Source organism: Salmo salar, chromosome ssa25, assembly GCF_905237065.1.
Source record: "Salmo salar chromosome ssa25, Ssal_v3.1, whole genome shotgun sequence".
Classification (NCBI taxonomy): domain Eukaryota; kingdom Metazoa; phylum Chordata; class Actinopteri; order Salmoniformes; family Salmonidae; genus Salmo; species Salmo salar.
In genome coordinates this window covers 33,610,968-33,636,143 of record NC_059466.1, presented here as the reverse complement: position 1 = coordinate 33,636,143, position 25,176 = coordinate 33,610,968, and the positions used below count along the sequence as shown (strand labels likewise).

The following is a 25,176-nucleotide window of genomic DNA, read 5'->3' as shown; positions in this document are numbered from 1 at the left end:
GTGAATATGAATGTAGGTTCCTTTTTGTGTGTGTAACGGACTGTGCATGCATGCGTGTGTGTGTGTGTGTGTGTGTGTGTGTGTGTGTGTGTGTGTGTGTGTGTGTGTGTGTGTGTGTGTGTGTGTGTGTGTGTGTGTGTGTGTGTGTGTGTGTGTGTGTGTGTGTGTGTGTGAGTGCATCATTACTGCTCTCTCCCCCACTGTAGCTAGACCAGTGGCTTCACATTGTGTCAGGCTCAATGGAGTGGAGCAATGATGAATTGCTGAATTGCATTCTGGATCTGTTCTGTTTGCCACCATTTTACAGTTGTTCCTTTTCACGCTGATCATTAAGATGATATCTCACCATCAGCCCCTGATGAATAAAAGGCTTACAGAAAGGCAAGGTCAGTGTTCATTACTACAAGCCAGTCACTTAGACCTATCCAACAAAACAAGCCTTGTTGTAGGCAAGTTAGCATGGTACATTGTGGCTTCATTTCAGTTCCATTTTCCAATGCTTTGCCACGGTTTGTCTATCCCTGTTGGATACCAAGACATTGGAAGCCATTATGTGCTGTAGGTCTACAACTGTTTCTGATCTCACATCCATTTGAAGTGAAAAGCCCTCCCTTGTTTTGGTTTCATATCCCTGCATGCCAGTGAAAGGTCACTCTCTGAATACAGGAGATGGGAGGAAAATGAAAAACAAATACAGACATCCCTTTGGGGGAGAGATTTCCATTAGTAATGGAAAAACATGGAAATGTGATTTTGTCTGATCATATGAAGGTGCTTGTTGTCATGAGGATGTGCACAAGGGGCTTCTTTGCACTTCAACTAGAGCCATGCAACTCAAAGCACATGTGTAGATCCAAGGGGACCTATTTAAACAGGTATATACACTGAGTATACCAAATATTAGGAACAACTTCCTAATGGACTCTACAAGGTGTCTAAAGCGTTCCACAGGAATGCTGGCCCATTTTTACTCCTATGCTTCCCACAGTTGTGTCAAGTTGGCTGGATGTCCTTTGGGTGGTAGACCATTCTGAATACACACAGGAAACTGTTGAGCGTGAAAAATACAGCAGCGCGGCAGTTCTTTGACATAAACCGTTGTGCCTGGCACCTACTACCATACCCTGTTCAAAGGCATTTACATTTCTTGTCTTGCCCATTCACTCTCTGAATGGCACACATAAAATCCATGTCTCAATTGTCTCAAGGCTTAAAGATCCTTCTTTAACAACCAACCCATCTATATAGTCAACTAAGATGACCAGACCCAGCTGCTAATCCATTAGTGCCTATGGGAGAGCCACCCCACTATTAAGCAGACCAGGCCAATTTTTTTTCAATGGTAAACGGCCTGAGTGGAACATAATTTATCAACCGTCTTTGGTTGCATTGCGGTAGGCTCGATTGTCAGCCAATAATACGGGTGATTTTGTTTGACCAATGTGAACATGACCAAAGACGTGACTGACACTGTATACAGTTGAAGTCGGAAGTTTACATACACTTAGGTTGGAGTCATTAAAACTCATTTAACAACCACTCCACAAATTTCTTGTTAACAAACTATAGGTTTGGCAAGTCGGTTAGGACATCTACTTTGTGCATGACACAAGTAATTTTTCCAACAATTGTTTACAGACAGATTATTTCACTTATAATTCACTGTATCACAATTCCAGTGGGTCAGAAGTTTACATAGACTAAGTTGACTGTGCCTTTAAACAGCTTGGAAGATTCCAGAAAACGATGTCACGGCTTTAGAAGTTTCTGATAGGCTAATTGACATAATTTGAGTCAATTGGAGGTGTACCTGTGGATGTATTTCAAGGCCTACCTTCAAACTCAGTGCCTCTGCTTGACATCATTGGAAAATCAAAAGATATCAGCCAAGACCTCAGAAAAACAGTTGTAGACCTCCACAAGTCTAGTTCATCCTTGGGAGCAATTTACAAACGCCTGAAGGTACCACGTTCATCTGTACAAACAATAGTACGCAAGTATAAACACCATAGGACCACGCAGCCATCATACCGCTCAGGAAGGAGACGCATTCTGTCTTCTAGAGATGAACGTACCTTGGTGCGAAAAGTGCAAATCAATCCCAGAACAACAGCAAAGGACCTTGTGAAGATGCTGGAGGAAACCGGTACAAAAGTATCTATATCCACAGTAAAACGAGTCCTATATCGACATAACCTGAAAGGCCGCTCAACAAGGAAGAAGACACTGCTCCAGAACCGCCATAAAAAAAATTAAAAAGCCAAACAACGGTTTGCAACTGCACATGGGGACAAAGATCGTACTTTTTGGAGAAATGTCCTCTGGTCTGATGAAACAAAAAAGTAACTGTTTGGCGATAATGACCATCGTTATGTTTGGAGGAAAAGGGGAGGCTTGCAAGCCGAAGAACACCTTCCCAACCGTGAAGCACGGAGGTGGCAGCATCATGTTGTGGGGGTGCTTTGCTGCAAGAGGAGCTGGTGCACTTCACAAAATAGATGGCATCATGAGGGAGGAAAATTATGTGAATATATTGAAGCAACATCTCAAGACATCAGTCAGAAAGTTAAAGCTTGGTCACAAATGGGTCTTCCAAATGGACAATGACCCCAAGCATACTTCCAAAGTTGTGGCAAAATGGCTTAAGGACAACAGGGTCAAGGTATTGGAGTGGCCATCACAAAGCCCTGACCTCAATCCCATAGAAAATTTGTGGGCAGAACTGAAAAAGCGTGTGTGAGCAAGGAGGCCTACAAACCTGACTCCGTTACACCAGCCCTGTCAGGATTAATGGGCCAAAATTCACCCAACTTATTGTGGGAAGCTTGTGGAAGGCTACCCGAAACGTTTGACCCAAGTTAAACAATTTAAAGGCAATGCTACCAAATACTAATTGAGTGAATGTAAACTTCTGACCCACTGGGAATGTGATGAAAGAAACAAAAGCTGAAATAAATCATTCTCTTTACTATTATTCTGACATTTCACATTCTTAAAATAAAGTGGTGATCCTAACTGACCTAAGACAGAGAATTATTACTAGGATTAAATGTCAGGAATTGTGTAAAACAGAGTGTAAATGTATTTGGCTAAGGTGTATGTAAACTTCCGACTTCAACTGTATGTATATATATATATACACACACACACAAATGAATGCGATATGAGTCTGACTTACCAATTTATTGTACAATGTATACACATTTTAGTTTGTGAGTGTCATTTGGTGGTTAGAAGCATGGCCAGGAAGAACTCTGGTTGGCGTCTGGCTTCTTGAAACACTGGCTCGATTCAATATGTGTCGCCGAAGACCAGCACTATAGAGTGCTTGAAATTTAAAAGCAATTTCCTATTGCGCTGACATATACCAGAAAAGAATAGAGCCCTAGCTCACCTGTTATGTCTGGTCCCACTCAGTTAATCTTCTATCAGATTAATGCTGTGGGAATGAAATCCCAGTCAACAGAAGACCAAACAGCAACAGGAATCAGAAACGACGCACACAAACTGTCAGGTAGAAGAGTTGAAATGGGAGAAAGAAGACACTACAGTTTATCAATGTTTGTGCTTTTTTAATAATACCATTATCTCTATGAGGTCATAGTTTGGTTTGTTATACAATGGATTTAAAGGAAATTAAAAGACAAAAAAGAAAATATCCCACCAATGGTAAACAGTACTGTTCTTTAGAGTGGCGTCCCTCCCCCAATGAAAAGGTGGGTAAGAGAGCTTAGAGGTCACTGATAGAATCCCTATACATACTTACAACACAAAACACACACCGTCGCAGGCTCGTACACACACACACACACACACACACACACACACACACACACACACACACACACACACACACACACACACACACACACACACACACACACACACACAGGACAGAAATAGTCAAAACAATGGAGCTAGAGAAGATAGAATTCCATTAATCTTCACAAAATACGATTTTATTTCACAAAGTCTTTTTATTCCATTTTTTTGTTCCTTATCCTTTGCTGGGAAAATCCGTTGTTGATTTTTTTACTGATTTGAAAAAGTTGATATACAGCTAGCTAGCTGTACAATCCTCCAAGGTGGTTTATCTCATTCCTCTTCGACACTCAAACCTCAGTCAGAGATTTAACACAAAAAAAACACTTGAGGAAGTTTAATTGTGACATTGAAGCACAACAATCCCATACCATACATTCAGACATTTCTGAAGGGACCAAATGAAATGCTTGTGGCAAAAGACAAGTACTGGGCTATGTAGACCCCACAAGCCATTAACGGCATCACTCCTCTCCCATACATGTTTCACGCCAGAGTACCAATCTCTGTCTGTCATTCCTTACTTTCTATGTTTTAATCCATCTCTCTCTTATCTGCTGTGACACATTCCATCCACATTCTGTATATGAGCTCACAACATTCCAGGTCCAAGGTTCTATGAGTTGTGTGTTAGAACATTCCGGGCCCTGGGCTGAACCCCATGTCCATGTCCATGCTACGCGGCCTCATCTGCCCCCCCATCATCATCATCGTCGTCTGCTGGGGGGACACACCCATGCCTTGCAGAGACATCATCATGTTGGGCGACCCCCCAGGCCCAGGGTGGTTGTAGAGTACCCCCCTCTCTTTTCCCTGCATCATGCCCGCTGGACCCCCCTGTGACATCATCCGGTGTTGAGGTCCCATCATGCCCTGACCCATGAACCCTGGGGGCCCATGTGGCCGCATAGGATTATGGGAAGGGTTTCCCATGGGCATATCCTGGGGGCCCATAGTGCCCCCCGGCCCCCCGGGCATCCCCCCCAGCCCCTGCATGGGCATGCCCATCCTTGGGGGGCCCTCCCCCATCATCCCCTGCATCATTCCCTGCATGTGTGGAGGTTTCCCCCCTGGACCGGGGCCATCTCCTCCTCCCCTAGGGAAGTAGGACAGCGTCTGGCTGGGCTTTTCTGATGGGATGATCCTGGACAGGTCAAACTCTGGCATACCGGACGCTCCGGTTCGCATCACCTCATGCAGGTCTGCATCACTAAACTCTCCGTGCATGTTGAACTGTGGTCCTCCAGGGTTGTTGGGCCTACCTCCGTCGCTTCCACCTCCAGGAGGCATGTTCCCCATCCGACCCCCCATGGGACCCCCTTCTCCCTGGAAGCCCATGGGGTGTCCTGGGAAGCCCTGGGGCCCAGGGCCGTTGTGGGGGGAGTAGGCGCCCTGCTGGGAAGGGGACTGGGGGAGGGGGTAGCCCTGCCCTCGGTGGGGGTAGCCCATGCGCCCCTGGGGCATCATCTGGGGGTTGCCCATGCCTTGGTCCTGGGGGTTGGGATGCATCATCATGCCATGAGGCATCATGCCCGGGCCAGGGCCCATGCTGGGGGGGTTTGGGGAGGGCATCTGCTGGGGCATGCCGTGGGAGAGGGGCTGTGAGCCCATGGGGGTCATACCCAGGGGACTGAGGACAGGCATGGGGCCAGAGGAGCCGGGGCCCATCATACGAGGAGGACCTTGGTGGTGGTTCATTCCCATACCTACAGAGGGCCACAGAGAGAGAGAGGGACATTAGTGCACAGACAGCATGTTATAATTTAATTCCTCTTCAATCAAGTCGAGCAAACCATAAAGTCAAAGCTCTAAGAAAAAGTGTTACAAAATACATAAATTAAATCTCAAAATACTTATTTATTTACAAGATATTTGAATGTGGTATAACATGACATCTAAGCAAGTCTCCGTCCACTCACCGTTGTTGTTCATGGAGGGCAGGTTCGGGGAGCGCGCAGGGGGCGAGTCGTCGTCTGAGCTCGCCACGGTCTTGATGGCGTCATGGTAGAGGGGGGGTGGAGCTGGGCATGGCGAACTTGGACATGCGTGACATCATGATGGAGAGGGGGTTCTGGGATAGCGTAGGTTCGGGGGGTAGGGAGTAAGGGCTGCCGGTCGGGGCGCTGCCTGGACCCCCCTGGAGGGGCATGGAGCCAGACTGGGCTCCTGACGAGGGGGGGGCCGAGAGGGGGCCATTACCACCTGTGGAGAGGTGAGAGATATGAAAGTAAACTCTTTACATGAGTCCTATTCATTAAGTAGCAGAAAATATCCTGGTTTACCCTGGTTAATTTGAAAGAAGGGACAATGTGTCAAACACATTTCAGGTTGACATACAATACATGTCAATTGTAAATAATGACCTGAATTAATTTAGATACAATGAAGTTACATGACCACAAGGGGGAGCAATTTACCTGAAATGGGAAAATGTTTTCTGCTTAGGGAAAATGTGTTTACATGGATGAGAATGATGCTTTCAATTGACTTATTGACTTATAAATGATTTGATTTTAAGCTGATGGAGACAAATTCTAGCCTGTACTCCCAGAAATACAACAGAGGTCTGTTTAGACTGCCTGGACAACAGACTGCAGGAGGAGGGACGTTACAAAACAGCCCTCTATTCAAGACATGATGTCATCTTCACCCAATCATGCATCTCCATCAGGTAGTAAGTATAAAAAAAACTCTCAAAATGAATATTATCTCTGTCTTGAACTCAACATTAGTAATGTTATTTATCACAGCAGGTAAGAGAAAGATGTGAGAGCGAAAAGAGAGCAGTGGAGAGAGAAGGAAGAGAAAGAAGTGAGAGCGAGAAGAGAGCAGTGGAGGGAGAAGGAAGAGAAATCCAGAAAAGTACTGTACCTTGCTCCATATTTCCCATCATGTTCGGTGAGGTCATACTGAGGGGGGTTTTACCTCCTTGCTGCTGGGGGATTCCTGGGCTGGGCATGGGGGGTTTTGGGGAAGAGGCCCACCCTGGAGAAGGGTTGGGGAGGGACGGGGACCGCATATTTACAGGGGAGGCACCAGCAGACCCCATCATAGAGTGAGGAGACTTCATGGGAGCCGAGTTGGCAGTGTTAGGGGGGCCATTGGGTCCCGGAGGGCCGGAGAGCATACCAGCCAGCTGGGAGGGGGTCTGGGGAGACTTGAGGTTCCCAGAGGGAGAGCCCATCATGGGGGACTGTACCTGCCTCAAAGGAGGGGACTTGAGGGGGTTAATACTGGGTGAGCTGCCCCCTCCTGGCTGGATGATCAGCTCTGCAGGCTTACGTCCCCTCTGGCCCTGGGGGGGTCCGGCGGAGGGCGGGTGGTGGTTGAGGCGGCCATTGCCCCCCGTAGGGGTGGTCCTGTGCTCCGGGCCAGCATAGGCCTGCTCGCCATGAGGGCCCCTCATACTGCCAGGACCACCAGCGAAGGGCCGTGCGGGTCCCATGGGGAAGTCCCCTGGCTGGGGCTGGTCTGTGAAGTGCATCTGCCTTCCCTGGGGCCCCATGTTGTCCATTGGATGCCCTCTCATTCTCATCATCTCGTCTGGGCTCATGTTCATAGGCCCCTCTCGTAGTTGGGGGTTCCCATGGGGGCCCATGCCAAACTCAGGGCCCATGTCCCGGCTCCCCATCACAGCCAGTCTGGAAGAGGGGCTCATGGGGCCCTCGCCGGGCATCCTGGGAAACATCATCCCGCCCCCGTTGCCTGGCTCCATGCCGCCTCTTTGGTGTCCCATCATCCTCTGCATCTCCATCATCATCTGCGGAGGAAGGCCCGGTCCCTTGTCGCCCCCCATGCCCTGGTGAAACATGGCCTCCTGGACTGACTGGGGGTTGGGGAAGCGCTCTCCCCGCACCCCTGGACCTCCGAACATACCCCCTGGCCCTCCTGGGAACCCCCGGCCGTCCCCCATCCTCGGCGGCATGTCTTCAGGCCAGCCCATCCCGGGCCTGGTTGCTCCATCCATGTCAGGGTTCATCATACCCTGGGGGAACCCAGGCATCCTCTGCATGTGAGGAGGCATCCCTCTGGGGCCCATGACCATGCGATCGTGATAGTGCTCTGGTGGCCCTCCCGGCCCCCCTGGAACCCACACCTCTCCGGGGCCCATCTGGTAGGGTGGTGGGGGCCCACGCATCATGCCGCGCGGCCCGTGGGGGTGTATCATCATGTCGGGAGGAAGTGGGCGATGATGCATTTCCTGTTTTCTCTTCTTTTCCTCATAGAACTCCTGCTGCAGCTTCAGCCAGGCCACCTGCTCCGGGGTCATGTGATCTCCGTCCCCACACCCTCCAGGACCCATCATGTGCCCCAGCTCATCTGGGAAAGGGGGCATGTCTCTGGGGTGACCATGTGGGGGGCCAAATGGGGTTCCCTGGGGTCGGGACCCTCCGGAACCCCCTGGTGGACCTAGGCTCTGGGATTGGGCCATCATGGCCTGGAGAGGGCCCTGCTCCGACCTCCTGGGCCCCCCATCGGGCATGCCGTCGTGGGACTGGGGGAGTCCCCCAATAGGACCGGGTGGCGGTGGGGCATCGCGGTCATCAGGGAAGAGCATGCGCTGGATGTCTCGCAGGGTCTGGAGGGAGCGCTGGCGGTGCTCCAGCTGTTCCTGGGACAGGCCCTCTGTGTTAGCCTCCATGTTGAGAAGCTCCTGGGCCAGTTGCTGCTGTTGCTGCTGGGGGGTCAGACCAGGCTGACCCATCCCTATGGGCCCCAGCCCTCCTCCTTCACCAGGCTGAGAGGGGTTCAGAGGAGGCATGCCCTGCTCAGACTGGGGCTGGCACCCAGGGGTCTGGTCACCTGGACCCATGGTATTACCAGGGCTGCTGCCATGGAGGTTCTTGGGGTCCATGTCTGCTGAGGAGGCCCCATCCTGGGTGAGTGAACCAGGCTTTACCCCCTGGGGAGGGGGCTGGGGTGGCGCTTGATCAGTCAGGCCAGGTTTAGACCCTGTCTGGTGGTTCTTGTCTGAGGAATGAGATGAGGACTGCTGGGAGGGCTTGGAGTCGCCTCGGAGGGGTCCTGCCAGATCGTTCTAAAACAGAGAAAGGAAAAAGCGATAAAGGCAGGGGGATAAGAAATGAGGTTTGAGTAAATGAGGGTTTGTAAATCAAGTATTTATCAAAGCTGACTGTGTGCCAAGTTACATGTCTAGTCATCACATCATGGCAGTGTGTGCGCGTTCTTACCAGGGGTGGGAGAGGGATCTTGTCCTTGCTGTTGGAGATGTTTCTCATGTGGAAGTTGATGATGTTTTCTGAGTGGCCTGTTAGAACAGCATCAGCAGCCCTGAGGAACAGAGACCAGACAGTCACATTTGTGTCTGTGTCTGTGGCAGCAGAATGAGGGCAGTGTTAGCAGAGGGCATGAAGGAAATGCCGAGGTCGACAGACTAAACAAACAGTTTCACACACATCTTCCACATTACATCCACAACTTTCCTCCCCTATTCCGTACAGAGGACAGTGTTAATCGGAGACAACTGAAACAAGAACACACTTTCAGGCAAGCACACTGAAAACAAAGCATAGCTGCAGGCTTTCACATGTTAGGAGGAGAGCTAGATTTCTGGATTTGATATCTCCACACCTTTCTCAGGTGTGTGTGGTCTATCCAAACCAAGCTCAGAATAACCTGGTGTGTGGAACACTGAGTTTGCTGAGGGAACACGTCACACACGGCAACTACAATTACCACAGCTCAATCAGTAATTAGGACCATTAACATGGTCTCCCTGCGATCTCCCTTACTTGTTGGCCATCTCTGTAGTGAAGACGTAAACCACTTTAGACCCAGCCTTCTGACCACCCGCCGACTCCGACGCTGCGCCCTGGCCTCCTAGTGCATTGTGGGAGGGTGTGGAGGAGCGGCTGAGTCCGGCGTTGGGGGGAGGATGGGAGTTGGAGTCCTGGGGCTTCACGTCACTGGAGTTACAGTCTGGGCAGGGACAGAGGATCATGTTACTGTAGTTTACAGTAGCAGGTGGAAATGGGGATGATGGAAGGACAGACACTCACTGAAGAATCCTTTGTCGTCCTCATCACTCTCTCCTCCAGAACACCAGTCAGCTCCACTGTAGGGCTGCCTCCTCTCAGCCACACACATCCTCTTCACCCTGTTACTGTCTGTACGCACACACACACACACACACACACACACACACACACACACACACACACACACACACACACACACACACACACACACACACACACACACACACACAATCAGTGTGCAACCGTGTGTGCCGCATGTACTTATACAGTTACAGCTGAGCTCTCTATCAATAATACACAAACACTCTCCCTCCCCCTCCTTTATCAGAGCGCAGTCCTGTCCACCAGACTCCCAGGAGGAGAGGAGAGAGACAGCAGCATATCAAGTCAGTGTGTGACCATAATGACACACTTTCAGGGGCCTGCTGATGTTTCTACAGCCACAACACCACATGTTCACACAGACAACATGGACACGTAACATGCCCACGAACTTCAGCAGCTATTGTGTCAGAGGCAAGATGTAAGCACTGTAGTTTCATGGAAATGGAAGCTTAGAAAGTGTAAGGTAGGTTAGGATTTGTAAAAAGTACATTACTTAACACCACTTGACATATTTGACCACTATTTAGACTGCAGTGTTCTACTCACCCTTGTCGTCGCTGGTGGGCGTGGCTGTGCCTGGCTGCTGCTCGTTGTAGGACTCCACTGAGGTGCTCCTCTCCCTCTTCACCTTGACCTTTGTCCCCTGTCCCCCAGAGTTCAGGCCCTGGCCGTTCTTCAGACCCCCCATACCTCCTGGACCCACCCCTGACATGCCGCCCTGCTGGGAGCCCTTACCACCCACTGTCTTGGGGTCGCATGGCGAGGCCTGTGATTGGCTGCCGGCACTTCCTGGTTTGCTCTGATTGGGAAGTTTGGAGTCCATCTGGGCGGCGCCACCGGAGGGGGACATGACTGGAGGGGAGCGCACCATTACCTCTGGCTTGGGTTTAGGACTGAGAGAGGTAGGGAGAGGGAAGAAGTGCTTATCAACGACATAGTCTTGGTGTGTGTGTGTGTCGACATATTTAACTATACTTGTGGTGACCAGAAGTGCCCAGAAAAATAGTAAACAAAAAATGTACCAACTGGGGACATTTTGTTAGTAACGACAAGGTCAAATGCTATTTCTAGGGGGTTTAGGGTTAAGGTTAGAATTAGGTTTAGGAGCTAGGGTTGGTTTTCGGGTTAAGGTTAGGGTAAATAGGATTTTGAATGGGACTGAATTGTGTCCCCACAAGGTTAGTTGTACAAGACTGTGTGTGTGTCACAACAGGTGTTGCTCCCACAGTCTCTTTGTCCTCTTACTTCCCCACCATGACACAAATGCTACCAGGGACACAGAGGGAACAGGCCGAAGCCTGGGGCTAGAGTTAACGTGTGCCCAGTAAACAGACTCCTGACTAGGGGAGGCTCAGCTGTAAGAGGCCAGAGAGTCAGACGGCTGGCTTGGAGTGACCAGACTGACCTCTTGTCCCATCAACCCCTCCCAATCTCCCCTCACTCCCCTCTTTCCACTGCCGGGAGGAGAGACTGACAAAATAGTTAAAATCACACACATTCACACACATACAAATGTGCATGCAGACACACACTCACTCACTCATTCAGCAGCTCTGTTTGTATGGAGGTGCCCGAATATGAACCGACTAAAACAGTGGGCCTACTGTGTCCAGGATTTACGCTGTGGGAAATCCCCCAGCCTACCATGATCCATCATTATAGCTACTAACCACTGTGCTGTACAGTTAGAGTATAGGTGCAGACAGAGGGAAGGGAAACACACTTTTCTCACTGGCCAATACTGCTGTAGGAATAATCCCAGCCAGACTCTTATATTTGGCTCTGATCCCAAGAGGAGAGGCAGAGCAGGGCGTCTGCTTCTGAAAGGCCATGAGTAAAGTACAGTTCAGGAGAACAGGAACTGGCAGAGATGACTATACCACACCCTAAATGACAGACACATTCAGCCAGAGAGGAGAGAGAGAGCGGAGAGAGAGACAGGAGAGATATGAGAGAGAAAGAGAAGACTGGCAGGGGTTTGGCAGGGCAGAAGCTGGTTTCCAGCGGCTCCAGAAACATGAGTCAGTAGAAAGAACATTCAAACACAGTGTACTCCCTGACTCAAGGACACACATTACTACCACCCCCCCCCCCCCCCCCCCACCCCCACCACCACTATACACACACAGTACACTTGCTCTCCCTCACCTCTGTGTGTTGGTGGATGGGGAGTTCTTCAGTCTGTTGTGATGAATGGAGGGGGCTCCCAGCACCACAGAGCAGGGTGGGGTGATGAGCTGGTGGGGGCTGCCTGTGTGTGTGTGAGGGGCTTTCCCTCTGCCGTTCCCTCGGCCACCCGAACCCGGAGCACTGTTCCCGATATTCCCAAGATTCCCCCGGCCGTCCTTGGCCTCCTCTCGTTCTTTCTTCCCTCGCTCTTTCTTGCTGAAATGTGTCGCTGCCGTCCCTCCTGCCGCGGCAGGCCTCTCCTCCTGGACCTCCAACATGCTCTGTGTGTGTGTTTGTTTTAATAAGTGTGTGTGTGTGTGTGTGTGTGTGTGTGTGTGTGTGTGTGTGTGTGTGTGTGTGTGTGTGTGTGTGTGTGTGTGTGTGTGTGTGTGTGTGAGAGAGAGAGAGTGCTTCTGTATGAGGAAGAGAGTGTGTTTGTGCCTGAAGTATCCCCAAGGGGCTCTCACAGCCCTTGGGCACTCTGTGGAGAGAAAACAGAAGATAATCATTAGACAGAAATGTTAGAGAAATGTGAGAACACCTTTACAACAACTTATTGATGTCTCATGGTCATTGGTTCTAACATGTTTGTAAAGAATTCCGTTGTGTATCATCCTCTCTGGTAGAAGTGGTGGGAGTCCCTGAATGTGGTTGACTTCAGAAACCAACAGAATATGACTGGATTCCTACTGACGAGTCCATACAAGTTCTTATACTGTGTGTGTGTGTGTGTTCTCTATGTTGCAGCAGTGTGTGCTTTCTGCCCCTCTGGTAATGACATGAGAATGGGCAGTGAGCAGCACAGTCAAATCATACTGTCATCCTGCAAATATTTAGGAACTCCTCCAAAAACACTCAAATACTGTAACCGGCTCCAGAGATCTCCTGAAGGGGGGAGAAAGAGTGAGAGGGAGCAAGAGAGAGATTGAGAGAGCGAGCGAGCGATGCTGGGACTGGAACAGACCAACACACTGCTAGCTGCTCCTACACGGGCTAACTATAAACACTACTGTACAGGCTTGCACACGCGAGTCAGTGTGTAACCAGGGTCAAACCAGTCTCTACTAGGTTGAGCCCCACCCCCCAGTTTTAGTTGCATGTCCCTATATAATAAAAAGCAAAAAAGTTAGAACTATTGAATGACAGGTTGGCTTTTGAGTGACAGAGTGACTGTCAGCACAATGGAGAGGGTGCACAGCGGTGTGTAGGGGGCCTATGGAAAGCCATTGGGCGGTTAGGTATGACTCCTTTGGGTTTCCATAAAAGCAGGGAAAAATGATAGTCATCTCTGTGGTAGGCTAAGTGAAAAACGTCATACGCCGCCTGTAATATTTTATTTTGATTTATAAGGGTGGGGTCAAGTCTACCGTTGAAGCTGCTTGCTCAACTCTGCCTCGCACCCCACAACTACAGAGTTTAGTTAGCGTCTTAGCGAGCTGTAAAAAGTGTTAGGGTTATTAGCCTTAGCTAGCTGTAAAAACTGTTAGTGTTATTAGCCTTAGCTAGCTGTAAAAACTGTTAGTGTTATTAGCCTTAGCTAGCTGTAAAAACTGTTAGTGTTATTAGCCTTAGCTAGCTCGAACCAGTTAATCTGCCATGATGGATATCAGAAATTGGAGAAAGAGAGCGATGAGCAGAAACATCAAACCACCGAGGCTGCCACCAAGCCCAGCAGCGATGATCAGTGTTATAAAGTACTTAAGTAAAAACACTTTAAAGTACTAGTTAAGTCATTTTATTTTGGTATCTGTACTTTATATTTAGTTCACTACATTCCTAAAGAAACAAATGTACTGTTGGGTGAAACATTATTAATGCTTAGCAGGACAGGTCCAATTCACGCACTTATCAAGATCCCTGGTCATCCTCACGGAATCTGATCTGGCGGACCCACTAAACACAGTTGCTTTGTTTGTAAATGATGTCTGAGTGTTGGAGTGTGCCCCTGGCTATTTGTACATTTAAAAAACAAGAAAATGGTGCCATTTTATTTGCTTAATATAAGGAATTTGAAATGATTTACACTAACTTCATACTTAAGTATATTTTTGCAATTACATTTACTTTTGATATTTAAGTATATTTAAAACCAAATACTTTTAGCCTTTTACTCAAGTAGTATTTTACTGGTATCTTTACTTTTACTCAAGTATGACAATTGGGTACTTTTCCACTACGTGCCATGATGCTGCCGAGCTCAGCTAGCTCCGTGTGCAGAGCCTACCCACCCTTCCACAAGTGCCGCCAGGATAATGGCTCAACCTCCGACTGACTGTTCCTAATGATCTTGGAATAGAGGATCTGAGCCAGCCCAGGTTAGCCTAGAATCCTACCCTAGCCGCAGGTTCTGTCCAAAAACGTACGTTGTTTGGTTTAGTTGGATCTCCATTGGCCTTTTAATTACTGTGTTTGTTTACTGTTAATGGAACTAGCCTAAATATAGATTGTGTCATGCCTTTAATCGATCTGATATTTTGTTTACTAGGCCTACTACTGTGTATTCAAAGCCAAACTGCTATTCAGTATTTTTGTTTGCATGCATGAATAACTAGGCTACTACTTTCAGCATTTAATTTGCACTATGTTGGTCAGACAACCGTGTGTACGGCTGAACTCACAAAGAACAATTCACCTATTACAAACAGCCCATCTTGAAGTCGGAAGTATACAACTTAGCCAAGTACATTTAAACTCAGTTTTTCACAATTCCTGACATTTAATCCTTGTAAAAATTCAGTCTTTGGTCAGTTAGGATCACCACTTTATTTCAAGAATGTGAAATGTCAGAATAATAGTAAAGAAAATAATTTTTCAGCTTTTATTTCTTTCATCACATTCCCAGTGGGTCAGAAGTTTACATACACTCAATAAGTTGGGGGAATTTTGGCCCATTCCTCCTGACAGAGCTGGTGTAACTGAGTCAGGTTTGTAGGCCTCCTTGCTCGCACACGATTTTTCAGTTCTGCCAACAAATTTTCTATGGGATTGAGGTCAGGGCTTTGTGATGGCCACTCCAATACCTTTACTTTGCTGTCCTTAAGCCATTTTGCCACAACTTTGGAAGTATGCTTGGGGTCATTGTCCATTTGGAAGACCCATTTGCGACCAAGCTTTAACTTCCTGACTGATGTCTGGAGATTTTGCTTCAATATATCCACATAATTGTACTTCCTCATGATGCCATCTATTTTGTGAAGTGCACCAGTCCCTCCTGCAGCAAAGCACCCCCACAACATGATGCTGCCACCCCCGTGCTTCACGGTTGGGATGGTGTTCTTATGCTTGCAAGCCTCCCCCTTTTTCCTCCAAACATAACGATGGTCATTATGGGCAAACAGTTACATTTTTGTTTCATCAGAGGACATTTCTTCAAAAAGTACGATCTTTGTCCCCATGTGCAGTTGCAAACCGTAGTCTGGCTTTTTTATGGTGGTTTTGGAGCAGTGTCTTCTTCCTTGCTGAGCGGCCATTCAGGTTATGTTTATATAGGTCTCATTTTACTGTGGATATAGCTACTTTTCTACCCATTTCCTCTAGCATCTTCACAAGGTCCTTTGCTGTTGTTCTGGGATTGATTTGCACTTTTCGCACCAAAGTACGTTCATCTCTAGGAGACAGAACGCGTCTCCTTTCGGTATGATGGCTGCGTGGTCCCATGGTGTTTATACTTGCATACTATTGTTTGTACAGATGAAGGTGGTACCTTCAGGCGTTTGGAAATTGCTCCCAAAGATGAACCAGACTTGTGGAGGTCTAAAATCTGAGGTCTTGGCTGATTTCTTTTGATTTTCCCATGATGTCAAGCAAAGAGGCACTGAGTTTGAAGGTAGGCCTTGAAATACATCCACAGGTACACCTCCAATTGACTCAAATGATGTCAATTAGCCTATCAGAAGCTTCTAAAGCCATGACATAATTTTATGGAATTTTCTAAGCTGTGTAAAGGCACAGTCAACTTAGCGTATGTAAACTTCTGACTAGCGGTCGGCCGATTAATCGGAATGGCCGATTAATTAGGGCCGATTTCAAGTTTTCATAACAAATCGGTAATCAGTATTTTTGGACACCAATTCTTTTTTTTCTTTTCTTTTTTTACACCTTTATTTAACTAGACAAGTCAGTTAAGAACACATTCTTATTTTCAATGACGGCCTAGGAACGGTGGGTTAACTGCCTTGTTCAGGGGCAGAACGACAGATTTTTACCTTGTCAGCTCAGGGATTCAATCTTGCAACCTTACGGTTAACTAGTCCAACGCTCTAACCACCTGCTTTACATTGCACTCCACGAGGAGCCTGCCTGTTACGCGAATGCAGTAAGAAGCCAAGGTAAGTTGCTAGCTAGCATTAAACTTATCTTATAAAAAAAAAATCAATCAATCATAATCACTAGTTTACTACACATGGTTGATGATATTACTAGTTTATCTAGCCTGTCCTGCGTTGCATATAATCGATGTGGTGCGCATTCGCGAAAAAGGACTGTCATTGCTCCAACGTGTACCTAACCATAAACTCTAGCTCTACTGACAATTCCTTCGACATCATGGCTTGCTTTTTGCTCTGACATGCACTGTCAACGGTGGGACCTTATATAGACAGGTGTGTGCCTTTCCAAATCATGTCCAATCAATTGAATTTACCACAGGTGGACTCCAATCAAGTTGTAGAAACATCTCAAGGATGATCAATGGAAACAGGATGCACCGGAGCTCAACTTCCAGTCTCACAGCAAAGGGTCTGAATACTTATCTAAATAAGGTATTTATGTTTCTTTTTAATACATTTGCAAAAATGTCTAATAAACCGTTTTTGATTTGTCATTATGGGGTAGTGTGGAGATTGATGAGGATTTGTTTGTTATTTAATCAATTTTAGATTTATGCTGTAACGTAACAAAACTTGGAAAATGACAAGGGGTCTGAATACTTTCCGAACCTCCACAATCCAATAAGACACTGCTTAGAAAGCGCCCTACGCCGAGCTGGACTAGCAAACAGACAAAAAGCTGGTCACAAACGCAGATATCCTTGTCCTTTCCATATATATGCATAAAGTGCACAACGGACACAGACCATGCAACCAACGTTGTTCATTGAAAACAAACAGAGGTGGTGAGAAAGGGAACAACTCGAAAGCCAGGGGTCCTGTAAGACATAGGCATAACCTTTGGAGCAAATGCTGCATTAGGACTTTGGAGTTGCCAGTTGTGAACTCCAAACAGGAAGGGTGTACTGATAGCGGATGGAGAGCTCCAACGCACTTGGATGACACCAAAGCCATGAGCAGGGAAGTCTTGTAGGAAAGAACCTTCAGATCCACAGACTCCAATGATTCAAACGGATGTTCACACAGAGCACCCATGACCAAAGCCAGGTCCCATATCAGTGCCATAGGCTTGAACACACATCTCAACCAACGCACGCCTTTCAGGCACGCCTTTTCCCGACGGAGCACCCAGATCCCTCATTGAGAAGAACAGACAAAGCATGTTTTCTTGCGATGTGTAAAGATCTACGTCGGCCCTGCTGAACCGGTCTCATATCTGGGAAACCACCAAGGGGTGCACCCCCCCGCCCGCATGGAAAGTAGAGATCCTCTGTTTTCAATAAAGAGAGTATAGAAGCCCAAGAAATGGTCAGACAGGCCACTTCCTGTAAGGAATCTTCTCAGGTTTTTGCCTGCCATATGAGTTCTGTTATACTCACAGACACCATTCAAACAGTTTTAGAAACTTTAGGGTGTTTTCTATCCAAAGCCAATAATTATATGCATATTCTAGTTTCTGGGCAGTAGTAATAACCAGATTAAATCGGGTACGTTTTTTATCCGGCCGTGCAAATACTGCCCCCTACCCTAAAGAGGTTAATATGGTACTGGAACTGACCCTGTATATAGCTTCTTACTTCTAGTGTTCTTATTTCTATTTGTTGTTTGTTTTTGTTCTACCTTGTTATTTTTTGTACTACATTGATATTCATTACCGCATTATTGGGTTTGAAACTTGCAAGAAAGGCATTTCACTGTACTTGTGCACGTAACATATAATAAAATACAAAAAACTTGAAAACAACGCTCCCCATCCTAAGGATGATACTGTCGTGATCACCCTGCGGCGCACTACCCGGCCCATGAGAACCCCCTGCAACAGCAGTCACGGGTCCCTCCAAGGAGTCAACGTCCTTAGGCATGACGGGAATACCTCAAACAACCGATGGAGGGACGGGATACGTCCAGACGCAGTAACAGAAGCCCCAGAGGCACCCCAGCTATCAGAGGCCATTAAATCCAGGCTGTATCACATCTGGCTGTGATTGGGAGACCCATACGGTGGCGCACAATTGGCCCAGCGTCGTCCGGGTTTGGCCAGGGTAGGCCGTCATTGTATATAAGAATTTGTTCTTAACGGACTTGCCTGGTTAAAAAGGTTAAATTAAAAAATATATTTTATTGGTCGCATACACATGGTAAACTGATGTTATTGCGAGTGTAGCGAAATGCTTGATCTGCTACTTCCGACAGTGCAGCAGTATCTAGCAAGTAATCTAACAATTCCACAACAACTACCTAATACACACAAATCTATGTAAAGGAATGGAATAAGAATATATACATATAAATATATGGATGAGCAATGACAGAGCGGCATAGGCAAGATGCAATAGATGGTATAAAACAGAGTATATACATAAGATGAGTAATGCAAGATATGTAAACATTTTTAAAGTGGCATTATTAAAGTGACTAGTGATCCATTTATTAAAGTGGCCAATGATTTCAAGTCTGTAGGCAGCAGCCTCTCTGTGTTAGTGATGGCTGTTTAACAGTCTGATGGCCTTGAGATAGAAGCTGTTTTTCAGTCTCTTGGTTCCAGCTTTGATGCACCTGTACAGACCTCGCCTTCGTGATGGTAGCGGGGTGAACAGGCAGTGGCTCGGGTGGTTGCTGTCCTTGACCTTTTTTGGCCTTCCTGTGATGTTGTGTGCTGTAAGTGTCCTGTAGGGCAGATAGTTTTCCCCCGGTGATGAGCTGTGCAGACTGCACCACACTCTGGAGAGCCCTGTGGTTATGTGCGGTGCAGTTGCCATACCAGGCGGTGATGCAGCCTGACAGGATGCTCTCAATTGTGCATCTGTAAAAGTTTGAGGGTTTTACGTGACAAGCCTCCTAGGTTGAAGAGGCGCTGTTGCGCCTTCTTCAGCACACTGTCTGTGCTGGTGGACCATTTCAGTTTGTCCGTGATGTCTATGCCGAGGAACTTAAAAAATGTTCCACCTTCTCCACTGCTGTCCCGTCGATGTGGATAGGGGGTGCTCCCTCTGCTGTTTCAGGAAGTTGTTTTCCTGACACCAAACTGAGTGCCCTCACCTCCTCCCTATAGGCTGTCTCATTGTTGTTGGTAATCAAGCCTACTACTGTTGTGTCATCTGCAAACTTGATGATTGAGTTGGAGGCGTGCATGGCCATGCAGTCATGGGTGAACAGGGAGTACAGCAGGGGGCTGAGCACGCACCCTTGTGGGGCCCCAGTGTTGAGGATCAGCGAAGTGGAGGTGTTTTTTCCTACCTTCACCACCTGGGGGTGTCCCTTCAGGAAGTCCAGGACCCAATTGCACAGGGCGGGGTTGAGACAAAGGGCCTCCAGCTTAATGATGTGCTTGGAGGGTACTACGGTGCTGAATGCTGACCCAATAACCGCAGGCACAAGAGAAAAGGCATGATTGCCCCAGCTGAAACCATGCCAGACAGAACCAGAAACAGAGTCCTGAACGAGACCCAGAAACCATGCCGCAGAAGAATCTGCTTTCACCACGCTCTTCTTCGACCCAGCACGGCATCTGTACCAAGACATACACTGCTGCCAAGATGCACCAAGACAGTCAAAAACCAAACTTGAAGCCTCCCTCTGGCAACGCACCTCTGGCCTGGACCCTTTCCATCATGCCTTAAGAACAGCCGAGCCACCCCGGCAAAGGATTTTCATGGGAAAAGGACCCGTAGAGTTGCGTCCTGTTTTTGTTTATCCTCGAAACAAGCCTGTAAGGACTCCATAGCCGAGCCAAAATAACCTTGTTGACAAAACTGGCTCATCCAAATACATACGCCTGTCCCTCTCAGGAATCTGGGACAACGTCAACCAGAGGTGGCGCTGAGCCACCACCGTCGACCCCATACTTTCCCCCACACTCAGGATAGTACAGCGAGAAAGAGCTGTAGCACAGATTTCGCCAAGAAGCTCTGAAGCCGGCTTCCCCAACTCCACGGTCCTATTCAGCTTCTGCAGCAAATCAATATGATACCTCTGCAGCATTGTGACCACATTCAACAACCGGGCCGCCACACTTGTCCAGCTGATGCATGGAGAACCGGCACTGTTTATTCGGAAGCACCATGCTAGGATTAGCCCCCTTGTTAGCCTCTGGAGGCTAACTCGCACAGCAATGACAGGAGGTAAACACCTTTCCCCAAACCTGGAGGAACTCCACTGCTTTTGGAGAAGGCAAATCCACCCCCAGGTGATCTGCTGCCCTACAACACAGCTCCATCAAATGGAGCATTAGCCACCAATGGTTCACTCTCCCCCGCCGAATCCAAGGGCGGGGCTTTAGGCTCCCCCGTATGGATGCCATCCGATTCACACTCTGAAAACCCACCAGACCCAACCAGGGATAGTATACCATCCGCAGAAACTGGACTCTGAACACTGCCAGTGAAACCATAATGAGCCTCACTCGGCTTGGTTGACAGCCCAATACAACTCCGACCACCGCTGCTGCTTTCTCCCGGCCTTAGACAATCCCATTCCAAAACAGATACCAAGACCCCAAACTCGCAACATCTAGGGGGACGAGTACTCTCCTCTCACTAAGACCCTAAGTCTGGGCCGAATCTCATAGTTGTCGTGTACTTGAAAAGTTTGTAAATTGCGTGACACGTTCTTCCTTCAGGCGAGCCGAAGAGCGAAGAATTGAGGAAATAAATGCGAGCCACGGTATTATTGCCAGGAATGCAGAGCTTCTGAAGGCAGGCTCGGCATTCATTGGGTGTGATACCAGTTTTCAGGTAAATACGATTGGTCGTTGACTCCCCATAGTACGTTATACCGAGTGACTGATTGAAAGGGAACCTAATGTATTGAGTCCTTTCCAATCGTGCAGTGTTGGCTGAGCACTAGAATAGCTAAACTCACTCTCTTCACTTTCCTTGGTGTAGCTAGTTATACTTACATAAGTCTTTCACTAGAGCTGCATAGTGCGCATACACACGCCAACACACACACAGCAGGACCTGTCAATCACCCTCTCCCTACAATCACACACTAACGAGACACTAATTGGGCCTCTTGCTGACACTGCTGTCACAGAACGCACATGCAGGAGCCACCAAACACACAGCAAGAACCACACAGGAGCCACCACACACAAACAGCAGAAACCACACACACACACACAAACACACAGCAGAAACCACACACACACAGCAGAAACCACACACACACAGCAGAAACCACACACACACACAAACACACAGCAGAAACCACACACACACACAGCAGAAACCACACACAAACACACAGCAGAAACCACACACAAACACACAGCAGAAACCACACACACAAAAACACAGCAGAAACCACACACACAGCAGAAACCACACAGACACAGAAGAAACCACACACACACACACACACAGAGAAGAAACCCCACACACACACACAGCAGAAACCACATACACGCACACATACACACACAGCAGAAACCCCCCACACACAGACACACACACCAGAAACCCCCCCACACACACAACAGAACCCCCCCCACACACACACACACACACACACCAGAAACCCCACCATACACCCACACAAACAAAAACACACACACACACACACAGCAGAAACCTCCCCCCACACACACACACAGCAGAAACCACACACACACACACAGCAGAAAACACACAAACACACACAGCAGAACCCCCCCACACACAAACAGCAGAACCCCCCCCACACACACACACACACAGCAGAACCCCCACCACACACACACACACACACAAATACAGCAGAACCCCCCACACACACAAACAGCAGAACTATGCTATGTGTGTGTGTGTGTGTTCTGCTCTGTGTGTGTGTGTGTGTGTGTGTGTGTGTGTGTGTGTGTGTGTGTGTGTGTGTGTGTGTGTGTGTGTGTGTGTGTTCTCCTGTGTGAAACCAAACACACAGACACACACAGCAGAAACCAAACACACACACACACACACACACACACACACACAGCAGACACACACACACACACACATAGCAGAAACCGCACACACACACACACACACACACACAGCACAAAACACACAAACACACACACACACACACACACACACACACACACACACACACACACACACACACACACACACTGCAGAAACCAAACACGCACACACACACACACACACACCACACCACACACAGCAACCCCTCCACACAGCAACCCCCCCCCCACACACACACACATCATAAACCCCCACACACACAAACACACAGCAGAACCCCCCACACACACAGCAACCCCCCCACACACACACAAACAGAAACCCCCACACACAAACAGAAACCCCCCACACACAAACAGAAACCCCCCACACACAAACAGAAACCCCCCACACACAAACAGAAACCCCCCACACACAAACAGAAACCCCCACACACAAACAGAAACCCCCCCACACACAAACAGAACCCCCCCACACACACAAACATAACCCCCCCACACACAAACAGCAGAAACCCCCACACACACAACACACACACACACAGCAGAAACCACTCACACACACACACACACACACACACAGCACAAACACACACACACACACACACATAGCAGAAACCACACACACACACACAGAGCAGAAACCACACACACACACACACAGAGCAGAAACCACACACACACACAGAGCAGAAACCACACACACACACACTGCAGAACCCAAACACACACACACACACCACCCCACACACAGCAACCCCCCACACACACACACACACATCATAAACCCCCACACACACAAACACACAGCAGAACCCCCCACACACACAGCAAACCCCCCCCACACACACAAACAGAAACCCCCACACACAAACAGAAACCCCCCACACACAAACAGAAACCCCCACACACAAACAGAAACCCCCACACAAACAGAAACCCCCCACACACATACAGAAACCCCCACACACATACAGAAACCCCCACACATACAGAAACCCCACACACAAACAGAAACCCCCACACATACAGAAACCCCCACACACATACAGAAACCCCCCACACATACAGAAATCCCCACACACAAACATAAACCCCCCACACATACAGAAACCCCCCACACACACAAACAGAAACCCCCCACACACAAACAGAAACCCCCCACACATACAGAAACCCCCACACACATACAGAAACCCCCCACACATACAGAAACCCCCCACACACAAACAGAAACCCCCACACATACAGAAACCCCCACACACACACAAACAGAACCCCCACACACACACACACACACACACACACACACACACACACACACACACTAGAGGTCAACCGATTAATCGGAATGGCCGATTAATTAGGGCCGATTTCAAGTTTCTTTTAGACCTTTATTTAACTAGGCAAGTCAGTTAAGAACACATTCTTATTTTCAATGACGGCCTAGGAACGGTGGGTTAACTGCCTTGTTCAGGTGCAGAACGACAGATTTTTACCTTGTCAGCTTGGGGATGCAACCTTACATTAACTAGCCCAACGCTCTAACCACCTGCTTTACGTTGCACTCCACGAGGAGCCTGCCTGTTACGCGAATGCAGTAAGAAGCCAAGGTAAGTTGCTAGCTAGCATTAAACTTATCTTATAAAAAACAATCAATCAATCATAAACACTAGTTAACTACACATGGTTGATGATATTACTAGTTTATCTAGCCAGTCCTGCTTTGTATATAATCGATGCGGTGCGCATTCGCGAAAAAGGACAGTCATTGCTCCAACGTGTACCTAACCATAAACATCAATGTCTTTCTTAAAATCAATAAACAAGTATATATTTTTTAAACCTGCATATTTAGTTAATATTGCCTGCTAACATGAATTTCTTTTAACTAGGGAAAATGTGACTTCTCTTGCAAACAGTCAGGGTATATGCAGCAGTTTGGGCCGCCTGGCTCGTTGCGAACTAATTTGCCAGAATTTTACGTAATTATGACATAACATTGGAGGTTGTGCAATGTAACAGGAACATTTAGACTTATGGATGCCACCCGTTAGATAAAATACGGAACGGTTCCGTATTTCACTGAAAGAATAAACGTGATAGTTTCCGGATTCAACCATATTAATGACCTATGGCTCGTGTTTCTGTGTGTTATTATGTTATAATTAAGTCTATGATTTGATAGAGCAGTCTGACTGAGCGGTGGTAGGCACCAGCAGGCTCGTAAGCGTTCATTCAAAATAGCACTTTCGTGCGTTTTGCCAGCAGCCCTTCGCAATGCATTGCGCTGTTTCTGACTTCAAGCCTATCAACTCCCAAGATTATGCGCGCTAATTGTGTTTCAAACGTCACTCGCTCTGAGACTTGGAGTAGTTGTTCCCCTTCCTCTACGTGGGTAACGCTGCTTCGAGGGTGGCTGTTGTCGATGTGTTCCTGGTTCGAGCCCAGGTAGGAGCGAGGAGAGGGACGGAAGCTATACTGTTACACTGGCAATACTAAAGTGCCCATAAGAACATCCAATAGTCAAAGGTATATGAAATACAAATCGTATAGAGAGAAATAGTCCTATAATTCCTATAATAACTACAACCTAAAATTTCTTACCTTGGAATATTGAAGACTCATGTTAAAAGGAACCACCAGCTTTCATATGTTCTCATGTTCTGAGCAAGGAACTTAAACGTTAGCTTTCTTACATGGCACATAATGCACTTTTACTTTCTTCTCCAACACTTTGTTTTTGCATTATTTAAACCAAATTGAACATGTTTCATTATTCATTTGAGGCTAAATTGATTTCATTGATGTA

General features: G+C 47.7%; 1 protein-coding gene across 1 annotated transcript in view; it reads right to left on the bottom strand.

Moving 5' to 3' along the window:
- Nucleotides 1-3,555: 3,555 nt before the first annotated feature.
- The window catches only part of LOC106586636 (B-cell CLL/lymphoma 9 protein-like), a 34,304-nt gene continuing 12,683 nt past the window's right edge, over nt 3,556-25,176 (bottom strand). Inside the window, 9 exon segments of the mRNA XM_014174133.2 lie at nt 3,556-5,528; nt 5,742-5,835; nt 5,837-6,024; nt 6,694-8,860; nt 9,015-9,114; nt 9,576-9,762; nt 9,843-9,950; nt 10,473-10,819; nt 12,075-12,576. Of these exon segments, the coding sequence (XP_014029608.2) occupies nt 4,453-5,528; nt 5,742-5,835; nt 5,837-6,024; nt 6,694-8,860; nt 9,015-9,114; nt 9,576-9,762; nt 9,843-9,950; nt 10,473-10,819; nt 12,075-12,373 (4,566 nt within the window). The 5' untranslated portion in view covers nt 12,374-12,576 and the 3' untranslated portion in view covers nt 3,556-4,452.